The following is a 13,741-nucleotide window of genomic DNA, read 5'->3' on the forward strand; positions in this document are numbered from 1 at the left end:
TGCATGGATGGACAGAGGGCAGTGAGGAACTACTGCCTGTCTGGGCTCTAAGTTGTGGAGATCTAAATTGTGTGAATTATTAAAGTGATCTGCTTGTTTGATGTGAGTGCTATAATCTGTAAGATAAAACAGAATTGCATTGTGAAGGCAAGATGTCATTAAGACCATGACCTAAAGCCAGTGGGTAGAGGTGCAGGACTTTAATCCCAGCACTCAGTTAGCAGAGGCAAGTGGATCTTTGTGAGTTCAAGGCCAACCTGGTCTACAGAGCAAGTTCCAGGACAACCTGGGATATTACACAGATAAACCCTGTCTCAAAAAGCAAAAACAACAAAAAATCATGACAATACTTCCAACAAGCTTACCCAAAGCAATAGTAAGCAGAAAAGAAATACTGTGAAATGCTTCACTGAAGATTGTATCCCAAGATAACCAGGGAGCCTGGTGCTGGTGACAGAGATGGGCAACAAGGAAGGGGGCCTGAGTTAGAGACTCTTACCCTTGTCAGCTTCTGACATTCCTGGAAGATCTTTTCGAAAATCACTGTTTCCTTTGTGACGAAATCCACTTTTGTACAGGTCAAAGATTCTGTTTCCCTTAGAGGGTTATCACTTAAGCCAGGGTAAGACTGCAGCCCACAGAGTCTTACATTACAGTCTCCCCTTGCTATCTAAACCCTGTCCAAATCCCAAAGTCCTTAGACACTCAAGTCCCTTGTATAAAATAGCATAGTGCGGTATTTGCATATAGCTTCTCCATATTCTGTGTACACCAGACATTTCTCTCATGGTGAATGTCCAGCCATTGAGATCTAGCCAGGTGGGTTAGATGATCATGGGGATTTAGAGACCGAGGAGCTCATCCTCTCATAAAGTGGGGAGAACATGTCACCAGCCTAATTAGTCAGATACCGGAGTGGTGATGTGAGTGAGATGACTTCTCCATGGTCCCTGTTCTAAACCTGGAGGACATCATCTCACCATCAAGATGTCCCTTTTGTGTGACCTAAACATAGTCTTCTGCTCCAGGGGAAGATGGTGGGTGAGAGGCTAGGAAGACATCTGCCCCAGGATCTCAAAGGTCACTTAATATCTTCTTCCTGCAGGAGAGGCAGCCCACTGCTCATCGGGGTACGAAGCAAATTCAAACTCTCCACAGAGCAGATCCCCATCTTATATCGGACATGTGAGTTTCCTGAGGACATCGACAGTCAGCTGCAGGGTAGCTGTCCCCTTGCAGGCAGCCCTGTTTGGAGGCAACCATACCACCAATACCCCCAACACTCGTCTTGGACCCAGCTGCCTGCCATGTGATTCTGGGTTTCAAAGATGTTCGTGCAATGGAGACTCAGCTCCATCTTTTAAAAAAGCATTTCATTGTGACTATTTTGAGACCTGCACAGAAATAGAGGGAGCAGCAGGCAGCTGGGGAGAATGGTAACTGCACCCTGATCTGAGTGTCTTTGGTTTGTTTTCATTTGCATTGCTCTCCACTGTAGCTGTTTAAATGCTCTTTCAGCGCCACTGGGCTATTTGGGGAGTGCTTACGGGATTTGGCTGGCACAGCCATAGCTAAAAACTGCAGATTTCTCCCACACAATATTCAAAAGAGGAAAATGGGTTCCTTTGCCACGTGTTATGCAAGTAAAGCAGCCTGCTGAGACTGACAACCCATTCTTTTGTTTACTAGGCAATATCGAGAATGTGAAGAGTATCTGTAAGACCAGGATGAAGAGACTGGACAGCTCCACCTGCCTGCACGCCGTGGGGGATAAAGCTGTGGAGTTCTTCTTTGCTTCCGATGCAAGGTTGCTAAACATTTTTGTTGTTTTCCTGGGATTGTGTCACCAAAGAATAACTGAATCCGCACACGCACACACTCAGGGCACGTATGTAGGTCAGAGAATAGCTTGTAGGATTTGATTCTCTCCTCCCATGTGAGTCCCAGGGATTGAACTTAGGTTGTCAGACTTGGTAGCAAGCACCCTTACCTGCTGAGCCATCTCACCAGTCCAAGTACATACATTTTAGAGATATACAGGCACAGGGAAAGAAAATGATGGGGTGGGGGAAGAAAAGGGAAAAGAGAGGAAGGAGTGAGGGAAAACTAGAGAGCTTCTATTTCAAATAGATTTTTGGTGCCTGTAAGTGACGTTTGGCCATTATAATTTGCTGAAGTTTTTATTTTTTAGAGGTGCTGGAAACCACTGAGCTCTTACCTTATAGTCAGTGACGTGTGAGAGGTGTTTCTAAAATTAGAAAAAGCACGAATTCCTGGAGGAAGATGAAATAGTGTTCATAGACAAAATAATTACACACTTTTAAAGCCAACTGACAAGCTGTGAGAACTAATACTGGCAGCTTCCCAGAGAATAAAGATGTGGGAATCTTACATCGCAGCAGTCATCGCTAAGCTGTCAGCAGGGACCGTGCCTACCTTATTCCTCCTAGAAGCTTCTCGTGTGACTAAGCACTGTAGACTCTTGAAACAAGAACAACAAAAAACAAGACTATTCACTACAGTGGAAACAGCCACACTTTAGCAAAACCTCTCAGCGTTGGCAAATGTTCTAGCTTCATTCTGTGGCTGTGACAAGTGTGATCCCCAAGAGCAACTTAGGGGAGGAGAAAGTTTTTCTCATCTTATACTTTGTGGTCACCTTCCATCAATAAAGGAACTCAGGGCAGGAACTCAAGCAAGAACTTCAAGTGTAAACCATGGAGAAATGCTACTTGTTGGCTGTCTTGCTGATTCATGCCTCGCTAGCTCTCTTATACTGCCTGCCCAGGAATGGTGCTGCTCACAGTGGGGTGAGCCTCCTCCATCAATAACAGTCATTACAACGCCCCTCAGACACACCCACAGCCGGTTCTGTTCTGTTATCCCTCAGTTAGGACTCCCTCCTTTCTTGGGTGACTCTAGGCTGTGCCAAGTTCGGCAAGTGTCTAGAAGAAGTTAGATCTTACTGGGGTTTGAATTTTAACAACACTGCACGTGTGGTAGTGTGTCCTTCCGCCAGAAGGCACATACTATTCCATCATTTCCATTTGACGAGAGGCTCAAGTATTACCAGCCTCACTCATTGACTGAAGGTCCTCTCAGTTTATACCCCTTGGTCCCAACAGTCATTCAAGATCCTTGATTAGGGCTATTCATAGTTAGAAACCTATAAACTGATTAGCCTGTCATTTGTTCCTTATTAGCTAGATTCTATTATATAAAGAGAAACTTGTGTGGTTTTAAAAATCAAGTGCTGAGTGGGCAAGATGGCTCAGTGGGTTCAGGTCCTTGCAGCCAAAATGATCCTCAGACCCCCCATGGTGGGAGAGGAGAAATGCCTCCTGTAAGTTACCCTCTGACTTCCACACACATGCTGTAGCATGTGCCTCCCCCAACCCCGCCACGTGGGTAAGCAAACAGAAACTTTACAATGTTTAAAGCAAGTGCTATTTCTTTCTCTTTATTGTCAGAATAGTGTATGTATTCCCGACCCCTCCAAAGGTGACATGTTTTTTTTCAATCTTATTTGAAGAAACTGATTATAAAAAGACATCTATGAGATTGCTGGGGGGGGGATTTGAACACATTAGATAGTTGATGATTTGAAGATAAATTGCTAAGTTTGAAGAGAATGTTGGTATTATAGTAGGTTAAAATGTAGTCTGTAAGATTTAAGAGATATGAGTAAAAATGTCTGCTGAAGAAATGATGTATTTCCATACATTCTCTACTGGGTTAAGATTAAGGTTAGGTTTCAAAATAATTATTGGAGGGGAGAGGTATGGAGAATGGGAGGGCCCACCTGTGAATCTTTTTGCTGTAATGTCACTGTCATGCCTAAAATGACAAGGATCCTGTGCTTGGGAAATGGCAAGTGGTTGCTGCTTTGTAACTTTTAAGGGTGGAACATGAACTTTGATGTCTTTCTCCTTCCTTCCAGCGCCATCATAGAACACACCAACCGGGTCATCTTCTTAGAAGATGATGACATCGCCGCAGTGGCTGATGGGAAACTCTCCATTCACCGAGTCAAGCGCTTAGCTAGTGACGACCCCTCCCGAGCCATCCAGACCTTGCAGATGGAATTGCAGCAAATAATGAAAGGCAGGTGTCCTCCAGGAGTCCCTGTGCAGCTGCCTTGAAGAACAGGTGCTCTCGGGGGGTCAGAGGATGAAGGGCCCCCTGAGTCCCCAAAACTGTAGGGCCTAATGTGTGTAAACTGCATGATCACTGTATCTGACCTACTTTCACCTGATTTGTTTCCATGGCATCAGACAGGAAAGCTGCTGCAGACACTATTTAAAATCTCTGGGGGCTTTATGGGTAATATTAGCCCCGTGGCATGGTGACATCTTGGGGAAAAAAAATTGCAAAGCAACAGCAGTTAAGCCTTTTGCTAGGCTTTTCCTGGTTCACAGTTAAGCTATAAAATGTATCTAAGTTAAAGTTACTTACCTTGGTGGTGTTTCCCTGGCCAGGTAACTTCAGTGCATTTATGCAGAAGGAGATCTTCGAGCAGCCAGAATCAGTTTTTAATACCATGAGAGGTCGGGTGAATTTTGAGACCAACACAGGTAGGAAGCCCCTGTCCATGCCCTGCCCCATTGAATGTAGTCATATGTAGAGGCGACATTAATACCCTGCTTTGTGTCCTGTAGTGCTCCTGGGTGGCTTGAAGGACCATTTGAAGGAGATTCGACGATGCCGGAGGCTCATCGTGATTGGCTGTGGAACCAGCTACCACGCTGCTGTGGCTGTAAGTGTAAAACACCAGACCTTAGGTAGTCTTGGGAAGTTAACTGCAGTCAAGACCAAGATGCTGGTCACAATGCTCACATGCACTGGCCTCTGAATTTCACCAAGTCCTTGTACTTATTCCCATAAGCCAGCTTGAGAAATGTACTGAGCCCTTTCTTCTGGCAAAATGGCCTGGGAGTGGCCGAAGCTCCCATACCACTGGAACAGCAAGGCACCATGTCATAAATTGTCTTCAGAAGCCCAGTGCCCTGTCTCCATATAAGGTCCATCACTGACTTCAGTGTCTATTCTGTTTGGCTTTAGACACGGCAAGTTTTAGAGGAACTGACTGAGCTCCCTGTGATGGTTGAACTTGCCAGTGATTTTCTGGACAGGAACACACCTGTGTTCAGGGATGATGTTTGCTTCTTCATAAGCCAGTCAGGTAAGGGAGACAGGCGGCTGGCCAGGTTTTCACCGGCCCGTCTCCACACTCTCCTCTCTAGACATCATTACCCTCCCTCTTCTTCCAATGCATCCTCTGTGTGTCTGCAGGGTACCACACATGATCTCACACACTCGGTTATTTAAACCCTTACAAGCATCTGTTATTAAGCAGCACTGTATGCTGTTGTGTGAGTTTTCCTGGAGAAATGTGACCAAACATGTTTTTACCCCACATAGGTCACCAAAGACAGACAAAAGAAATCATTCTACCCAAGGCTAGTTTAGTGAGCCTTTGAGGTTATTAAGGTTACTTTTGGGACCATGGATGACTCAAAGGCAGCTGCATCAGGAGCTAAAAGTCCTCCCGCATGGGTGATGGATGACCAATGAGAGCTGCATCTTTGGAGCTCCCTGTAAGACTTAGGAGAATTTGGCTTCCCCTGCCATTCTCAGCCTTCTAGGACTTCCAAGAATACTCACAAATATGCTCCTAAATTTTTCTTGGGCTTAATTTAGAGAAGAAAAGAAATCTCAATTCTACTGGGTTGAGAGTCCAATCCTTGTACTCAATCCATGGTGAGTTCCGTGTCCAAGCTCTGGGGACTTGCTATGTGCAATCTCCACATGGTCCAGCAGGGGGAGACATAGAGAAACACAGTTCTGGTTTGTGGGGGAAGTGCTTTCCCTTAGCTTGAGTCTTAACCTAGGTGTCATCCTCACACCAGGTAAAGGTGTACTCCACTCAACCATATCCTTGGGGTCACCCCTAGAGATTTAAGGAGGGCTTTTTTAAATTAAATTTTGGTGAATTCTAAACCTTTATAAAAGTAAGAATATTCGGGGCTGGAGAGATGGCTCAGAGGATAAGAGCACTGCCTGCTCTTCCAGAGGTCCTGAGTTCAATTCCCAGCAACCACATGGTGGGTCTCAACCATCTGTAATGAGATCTGGTGCCCTCTTCTGGCCTGTGGGCATACAGACATATGCTGTATATATAATAAATAAATAAATAAATGTTTTTTAAAAAGTAAGAATATTCATATAATGAGCCATCTAGCCTTAGAAATTACCAACCAAGCCAGGCAGTAGTGGCGCACACCTTTGATCCCAGCACTTGGGAGGCAGAGGCAGGCGGATCTCTGTGAGTTCAAGACCAGCTCTATAAGAGCTAGTTTCAGGACAGCCTCCAAAGCCACAGAAAAACCCTGTCTCAAAAAAATAAAAAAAGAAAGAAAGAAAGAAATTACCAACCAAGCCAACTTTGGGTCGTCCTTGTGTGTAATTCACCCATTTCCTCCTCTGGATCATCTGGAAGCTGATAACAATCTGAGCATCATATCACATCTATCTCCATAGATAATTTAGATTGTGAGTCAAACATGATAAAGCATAAATCCATAATGTCATTATTACAATTGGAAACTGATCATACTATTCTAATATCATGGGGAGTTAAGATTGCTTCCCTTTTGAATTTTTAATACCATTTTCATTTTCATGATAAGCTGAGAAAAACTAGGACTAACACACCCACCATCCCACTGACTACTTAGCTGCCTTTGGGTTGACTTTCCCATCAGAGCCTTAATGTAGTTCATGAATAGGTCTATGCATGGAAGTATCTTGTTCTTAGAGGAGATTTAGGCAAACAACAAGCTACCAAAATCAGAGATTGAGATTAACGTAGATAGTACCATCTCTTTCCTTTTCTTCCTGCCTTCTCTCACTGGTGCTGACTTTGAGTCATGTGCAGTAAACTCAGAAGTCTACAGAGAAAGGGGAAGAGGTGAATTAGACCATCTGGAAGCATCTGGTATCACTATTTGGGGACAGGTCAGGAACTAAGTTGAACACAGTCAAGAGCAGTGACCATGTGGACGAAACAATCAGGGGGTTGGGAATTCACTGGGTTTGATTTTTATGGTCGGCTTCATATTGCTTTGAGTGTCTTTAAAATTAGCAAACAGGGAGTTGGGGCAGGCTTGTGCTATTGAGGTGGCCTAATTAGAAAAACTATTTGAGTCCACACTGGGAAGCTGCAAGAAATGTCTCCTTCAAGCAAGTTCTATTTGAGAAGCACCATGTGGGCAGCCTTGCTTTTCAATGTTTATACCTTAACAAATCTGACCCAGTCAGCCTAGAGTCCCAGAAGGACAGTCCAAGCCAGCTGCAAGGCCTGGATGGAGATGAGTCACCTTTCTCTGAACTCCTCATCTTAAAGGGAAATGAGGACTGAGGTCCCCACAGAGTTGACATGAAGATTCAAAGAAGCAGGATAAGAACATGCTTACTGCATAAATAGTGATGAGATCTTCTATCTAAGGACCAACAGGAAAGATGTTGAACCCTTGTTTCCTTTTCAAAGGCTGGCCAGGCCTTGACTTTCTAAGCGGGAGGAGTAGGGGTGAAAGAGGAGGCAGGGAGGAGGGAAGGAACGGGCTCTAGCTGGCCCAGCTCCTGCACTTGCAGACACCGACAGCACCCCTGTGTTGCAGGTGAGACTGCAGACACGCTCCTGGCACTTCGATACTGTAAGGACCGCGGGGCGCTGACTGTGGGCATCACCAACACTGTGGGCAGCTCCATTTCCCGGGAGACCGACTGCGGCGTCCACATCAACGCAGGGCCAGAGATCGGGGTGGCCAGCACCAAGGTATGAGTTGTTGTTTGTGTTCTCCAGGGAGAACCTGAGTGGTGGCATCGGCTGGAGAGTGGGTGTCCTTGCAGTTGCACCCGGCTCTCCTCCCCTCTTCCCTCCTGAGCCCCCTCTCCCTTCCTTTCCTGCCTCTTCATTTTGTCGTTACGTCTTTTCCCTGTCTTTGTCCGTGCTGTTGTTTAGCTCTCCTTTAAACATCTTTGAGACAGCTGTCTAAAGTCTTCACGGTCCCTCTCCTTTGTCCTCAGGCTTACACCAGCCAGTTCATCTCTCTGGTGATGTTTGGTTTGATGATGTCTGAAGACCGAATTTCTCTACAGAACAGAAGGCAAGAGATCATCCGGGGCCTCAGATCTTTACCTGGTAAGTCCCAGAACCTGACTGCGTTTCCAAATCCATTGAGCTCCTTTGGGTCACTCTCTTTTTTTACTTTCACATCAAGGATGTTGTTAATGACTCTCTCCTTCTAGATCTTTCTACCCAAGGATAAATCCTACCCTTCACTCCCCACAAACTGTCCAGCAAATCGTGCTAGGCCAAGATTTAAAGCCTCAGTGTCAGCAGAGCTCAAGGACCTCCTACCTCATCTCTGGACTGCCTCAGGCACTAGGTAGCAATGTCTGCCACCAGTGTGGGATGTTTACCTTAAAATGAAGGAAGTAAGCCTTGCCCTTTAGGTGAAACAAGGAATAGCACTTGTTGCCAATAATAAAGGTCAATTTTTCAGTCATCATTTAGGATTTGGTAAGCTTGTCTCTGCGTGGCCAATTCCCAGATTTGAAGTTTTTGTTTTTTTTTTAAACTAAATTGGTGATTTTTTTTAACAAGGTGATTTGTAAAATAAAGTTTGTAACTAAATGTGTCCGTTTTTAGATTTGCCTAGCTCTGGGCCTTTGTATGATATTTTCAAATTGTGTGAAAGAGCTACTTAAGTGCAAAGCAGGTCAAACGTAACAAAATAGAGAAACTTCATCTGTGTTTCAGATTGCACACTTGCAACTCCCCATTTCAAGAAACTTGCTTCTTGTCTGATACAAAATCAAAGAACACTCCCAATTATTTGAAGGTGTTTTAAACCTTTCCCCTTTCCAAATATAAATCTTTGTAAGGCCTGGTTACATATCTATACTCCAATAAAAAGAACAAAAATCACAATAGTTCAAATACGGAAGCAGATGTGGTGTCAACTCTTATCAAAAAGTCAGACACTAAAAACACATAAACGTGGTAGACTGCTAAGGTCACTCAATGGGTAAAGGCTCTTGCTGCCAAGGCTTACCCCCAGTTTGAGCCCCCAAACCCATATGGTATAAGAACTGACTCCTACAAGTTGTTCTCCAACCTCTGCAAGCTTGATGTTGCATGTGTACATACACATACAAATACATGCAATACATTTTTAAAAGCTGATTCTACAATACCATTCTTCTCATTCATTTTTTTTTGTTGTAGCTTTATTGCTACTGTTATTACTTTCCAATGAATGAATCAGCACTTTGAAAGTTTTGTTTTTGTTTCTTTGTATGTGTTTGTTTTTCAAGGCAGAGTTTCTCTGTGTAGCCATGATTGTCCTATTACTCACTCTGTAGACCAGGCTGGACTCTAACTCACCGAGATCCACCTGCCTCTGCCTCTTGAGTGCTGGCATTAAAGGTGTGTGCCAACATGCCCAACTGGTTGGTGTTATCTTCAAATCCAATAAATATTGAGAGCTATAACTCACAAGAACAAAGGCTCTTGGGGATTACAATGATTTGCAGGAATATAAACTGAGTCCCAGGACCAGGAAGTTTGATTACATCAAGTGTGACTTACACTGGCTTTGCCTTGGGACCCAGCCCAAGGCAAGGAACTGAGGAGCTAATTTGGAATTTCAGTCCTGTGTCTTCCCAGGAGGTGATTTCATCTCTCTGACTCTTGGTTTACTTCCTGTTAACATGGATCTGGAAACGAGAGCTTGTAGCCTACCTTGCAGAGATTCACAAGCATACTCTGTCTGCCTTGTAGATGTTTATAAGCATACTCTCACAAATGAACTGCCAGCCTGACAAGGTCCTGGCCAGTATCCCAGGTTATCACAGAACCAAGTTTAAGACCCTTCTAAATAACTTGTAGAAGCAGTGTCTCCTACAACTTACTCCTTTGTAAGTTTCTAACCCTTGCTATAGCCCATAGGTTTCCTTGTGAATGTTTGGACATCAGAATGACCGGTTCTCCCTTGTCTCTTTGCATTGCTTAGAGCTTATCAAAGAAGTGCTTTCTCTGGATGAGAAGATCCATGACCTGGCCCTGGAGCTCTACACACAAAGGTCACTCCTGGTGATGGGACGGGGATACAACTATGCCACGTGCCTGGAAGGAGCCTTGGTGAGTCCCTCTCTGTCCAGCCTCCGCCTCTAGTGTCTTATTGCACAGCTTCCTGGTGCAACATGGAGCAGGCCTAGGAGACACTACAAGAAGCCAATGGGAAGGAGGGCAGGCCTCAGTGTTGAAAGGGAAGGATTTGCAACCCACTAGACACCTTCATGAGCCTGCTTTGAACTTTGTCTCTCTTGCCTTGGAGTCTCAGAGATAAGTGAAGAAGGTATCTGTGACCAGGGAGTTCTCAGTCTACTAGGGAGAAGGGGAAAGGGCATTGGGTGAAGCTCCTTCAAGTGCCTGGCTTATGAGAATCTATACGGAAAAAAAGCTAGTATGTGCTTGTAATCCCAGCACTGGGAAGGTAGAGACAGGAGGATCTCTGGGGCTCTCTGGTCAACCAGTTTAGTTTAATTGGGGAGCATCAAGTTCCAGTGAAAGATCATGTCTCAAAAGTCAAAGTGGGTGGCTCTTGAAGAATGACATCAAGGTGTACACTCACACACTCACTCACACACACACACACACACACACACACACACACACACACCTCTGTATACACACAGATTGCATTGCATAGAGCAAGTAAATCAAATTCAGGTCCACTACCACAAGCAATCTATGGGGGAAGGATTTTGGCAGTTGGAAATTGCAAGATCTCTGTAGATCTTCCTTGTGACCCTCAAACTTCCAAAGGGGGCAGAGCTTGCATTCATAGCAATGAGCCTGAATTTAAAAAAAAAGATGACTAGCTATTGACAACAAATTACTAGTGTGAGAGGAAGCTGGTAGGGGTGAGACAAGATGCTGGAGTGTAAGGCTACTGAGAGCTGGCAAAAGTGACTCCTGGACTTCCACATTTCTCACTGTTAGTTTGCTATTTATAGATGAGAACGCCATACAAGATTGAAGGGGTCCCATATTCCAGGTGAGACAGCACTGTGAGCCGGGACAGGAGTACCAAGCGTATTGGCTCCTCCCTATCGTATCTAGTCAGCAGATGGATAGCTCACAAAAGACATGCAGGAGCATTGCAGATAGTGGTAGCTGGGAGTAAATTTACCTCCGAGTCCCAACTTTCAACATAGGCATCTTCTGCAGATTCATTCCTTCCTTATGTTACTGGTTCATTGTAAAGGTTACCAACAAAGATGCAGGGGTAGATACACAGATCAAGGTGTCCAGGAAGGGATGTGGTATTTCATTTTCATCTTTGATCATGCCACTCTCCTGGAACCATTTATTCAGTGATATTGAAGCTCCCCAAGACATCATTTTGTGTTTTTATGGAGACTTCCTTACACAGGCTTAATTGATTAAGTCACTGGCCATTGATGATGAACTCAGCCATGTCTACTCTGCAAGGATGAGCTGCTATAAAGTTGGAAATCCCAACCCTCTACACTCGCATTGCTCTAGATAGTAGAGACATACTCTGTTGCTGTCGTTATCAAGGAAAGACTCCTCTCACTTTGAACACTGTAAGGATTTTAGGAACTACATGCTAAAATATAAAAGGAACAGAGACCAAACATGTGTCAGCTACTTTCTTCCTTGCTGAGACAATGCCTGGCAAAAGCAACTTGAGGAAGGAAGGGTTTATTTTGGCTCTCAGTTTGAGGGTACTGTCCGCCCTGCTGGGGAAGGCATGAGGTAGCTGGTCACACTGTGTCCACAAGGAGTAGAGAGAAGAGACAGATAGATGCTGGTGTTCAGCTCCTTTTTATTCTGTCCGGGACCCCAGTTCATGGAATCATTTCACCAATACTTAGGGTGGATCTCCCTATCTCCGTTAAGCCAATCTAAAAACTTTCTTACACATGCCCAGAAGTTGGCATTTATGGAATTCTAGATCCCACCAAGTTGACTGTAAAGACTAGTCACTGGTTCATTTCCCAATATCAGTCAATCCCTGCACTGTGAACTCCGGTCACTTACAAGAGTCCAACTCCTATAAAGAACACAGTGTCGGGTATTCAGGGGCACAGACGAGGCGAAGCCTGGGTGCGGTGCACTTTCAGCCCCATGATAGTTCTGCTCCCTGACTGGGGGTCAGCTGCAGTGGCGAAGCCTTGCTGATGAAAGATGCACATTCAGCTGTGTCTCCAAGTTGGTCTTAGAGGAAAGAAAGGGGTGTTTAGGCTGCTGCTGGCACAAGTCAATGGCCTCTATGTGGTCACTTGGAGGCCAGCACACCAGCTGTCTGCAGTCTCCAAGGAGGAGCCTCATTCCTCACAGGGTCTGCCTGACCCAAATAACTAGTTCTAGACATGTGGAGGAGCATTTTCTTTAACATTCTCATTGGTGCAATGATGAAAACTTCACAGTAAATGAATGGAAATGGATCTACTTGAACTAAGGAAAAAAAATTCACATAATAGCCTGGGGTATGGGAATTTACTAGATAGGTCAATCTAAGCAACTGTTTAGATACGATTAAGGTTCTAAAATTGGGAGAATGGTTAGCCATCTAATTGAATAAGAGCATATCTAAGCAGAATACAATGCCACCATTATCTGTGGTAACTGGGGAGGCCACATGGCTTGCCAAGGGGGTGGGGGCGGGGGTGAAGGCAAACTAGACCGAGGCTAACTTTCTGTCTGAGTGCATTACCGTGCCTGGAACTGAAGAGAGGTGTCACTGTTGTGCCTGGGGGCTGCAAGGTTGCTGCTGCCTGAGCAACCTTGTTCGAGCTCTGGACAGCAGCCCATCCTCTCCTTTGGCCCAGAGCACCCTTGCTGCTGTTAATTCATCTGTGCACCCGTCTGCCTTGAGTCTTTTAGCTCTTATCTTAGAGTAACCCTCTCTCCCAGCATCCTTCTGTCCCTCTGTCTTCTCTGTTGCAGCCCCCTGCCTCCCCAGTGTGACACTGATCCCAACTTGTGTCTCCATAGAAAATTAAAGAGATAACCTACATGCACTCAGAAGGCATCCTGGCTGGAGAACTGAAACACGGGCCCCTGGCACTCATTGACAAGCAGATGCCAGTCATCATGGTCATCATGAAGGATCCTTGCTTTGCCAAATGTCAGAATGCCCTGCAGCAGGTCACTGCCCGCCAGGTGAGGGCTCCTCCTACAATCTGAGGCCCCTGCTTTCCTGTTCCGTGCCACACATGCCCATCTCACTGACTGCTGCCATCAATGGCTGCTGTCTGTGTGTGACCACACTGTGTCCTGTCCCCCTTTGTTTGCATTTATCTTTTTATGTGGAGAAGGGGCATGTATGTGGAAATCAGAGGACAAATTGCAGGCGTTAGTTCTCTCCTTCCATCATGTGGGTTCTAGGGCTGGAACTCAGGTCTTCAGGCTTGCTGGCAGAACCATACATCCGCTAAGTCATCTCACTGACCCATTGGCTCCCTTTTGAATACCACACAAATCTGTCAGGAAACCAGGGAGCCTGAGCTCAAATCCTTCAGCTCTTTAGCAAGGGCTAATGACCAGACTATCACTGAGCTGCCTTGGATCCTAGGGCTAGAGACAGAGGAGTTGCTTCCAGGGAAGCTTCCTGGGGGTGGAGCTTCTTCCCAGGGTTGCTGT

The 13,741-nt window shown here is 45.3% G+C and overlaps 1 protein-coding gene across 2 annotated transcripts in view; it reads left to right on the top strand.

Moving 5' to 3' along the window:
- Gfpt2 (glutamine-fructose-6-phosphate transaminase 2) overlaps positions 1-13,741 on the top strand; it is a 43,618-nt gene that overhangs the window by 24,266 nt on the left and 5,611 nt on the right. For both annotated transcript variants that reach the window (XM_040748516.1, XM_040748517.1), the window contains 10 exons: positions 1,106-1,185; positions 1,690-1,807; positions 3,941-4,104; positions 4,479-4,574; positions 4,659-4,756; positions 5,062-5,182; positions 7,680-7,837; positions 8,089-8,203; positions 10,080-10,207; positions 13,094-13,261. In XM_040748516.1, the coding sequence (XP_040604450.1) occupies positions 1,106-1,185; positions 1,690-1,807; positions 3,941-4,104; positions 4,479-4,574; positions 4,659-4,756; positions 5,062-5,182; positions 7,680-7,837; positions 8,089-8,203; positions 10,080-10,207; positions 13,094-13,261 (1,246 nt within the window). The remainder of the gene's footprint in view (positions 1-1,105; positions 1,186-1,689; positions 1,808-3,940; positions 4,105-4,478; positions 4,575-4,658; positions 4,757-5,061; positions 5,183-7,679; positions 7,838-8,088; positions 8,204-10,079; positions 10,208-13,093; positions 13,262-13,741) is intronic.

The sequence above is a fragment of the Mesocricetus auratus genome, unplaced genomic scaffold (assembly GCF_017639785.1).
Source record: "Mesocricetus auratus isolate SY011 unplaced genomic scaffold, BCM_Maur_2.0 Super-Scaffold_100007, whole genome shotgun sequence".
Lineage (NCBI taxonomy): Eukaryota > Metazoa > Chordata > Mammalia > Rodentia > Cricetidae > Mesocricetus > Mesocricetus auratus.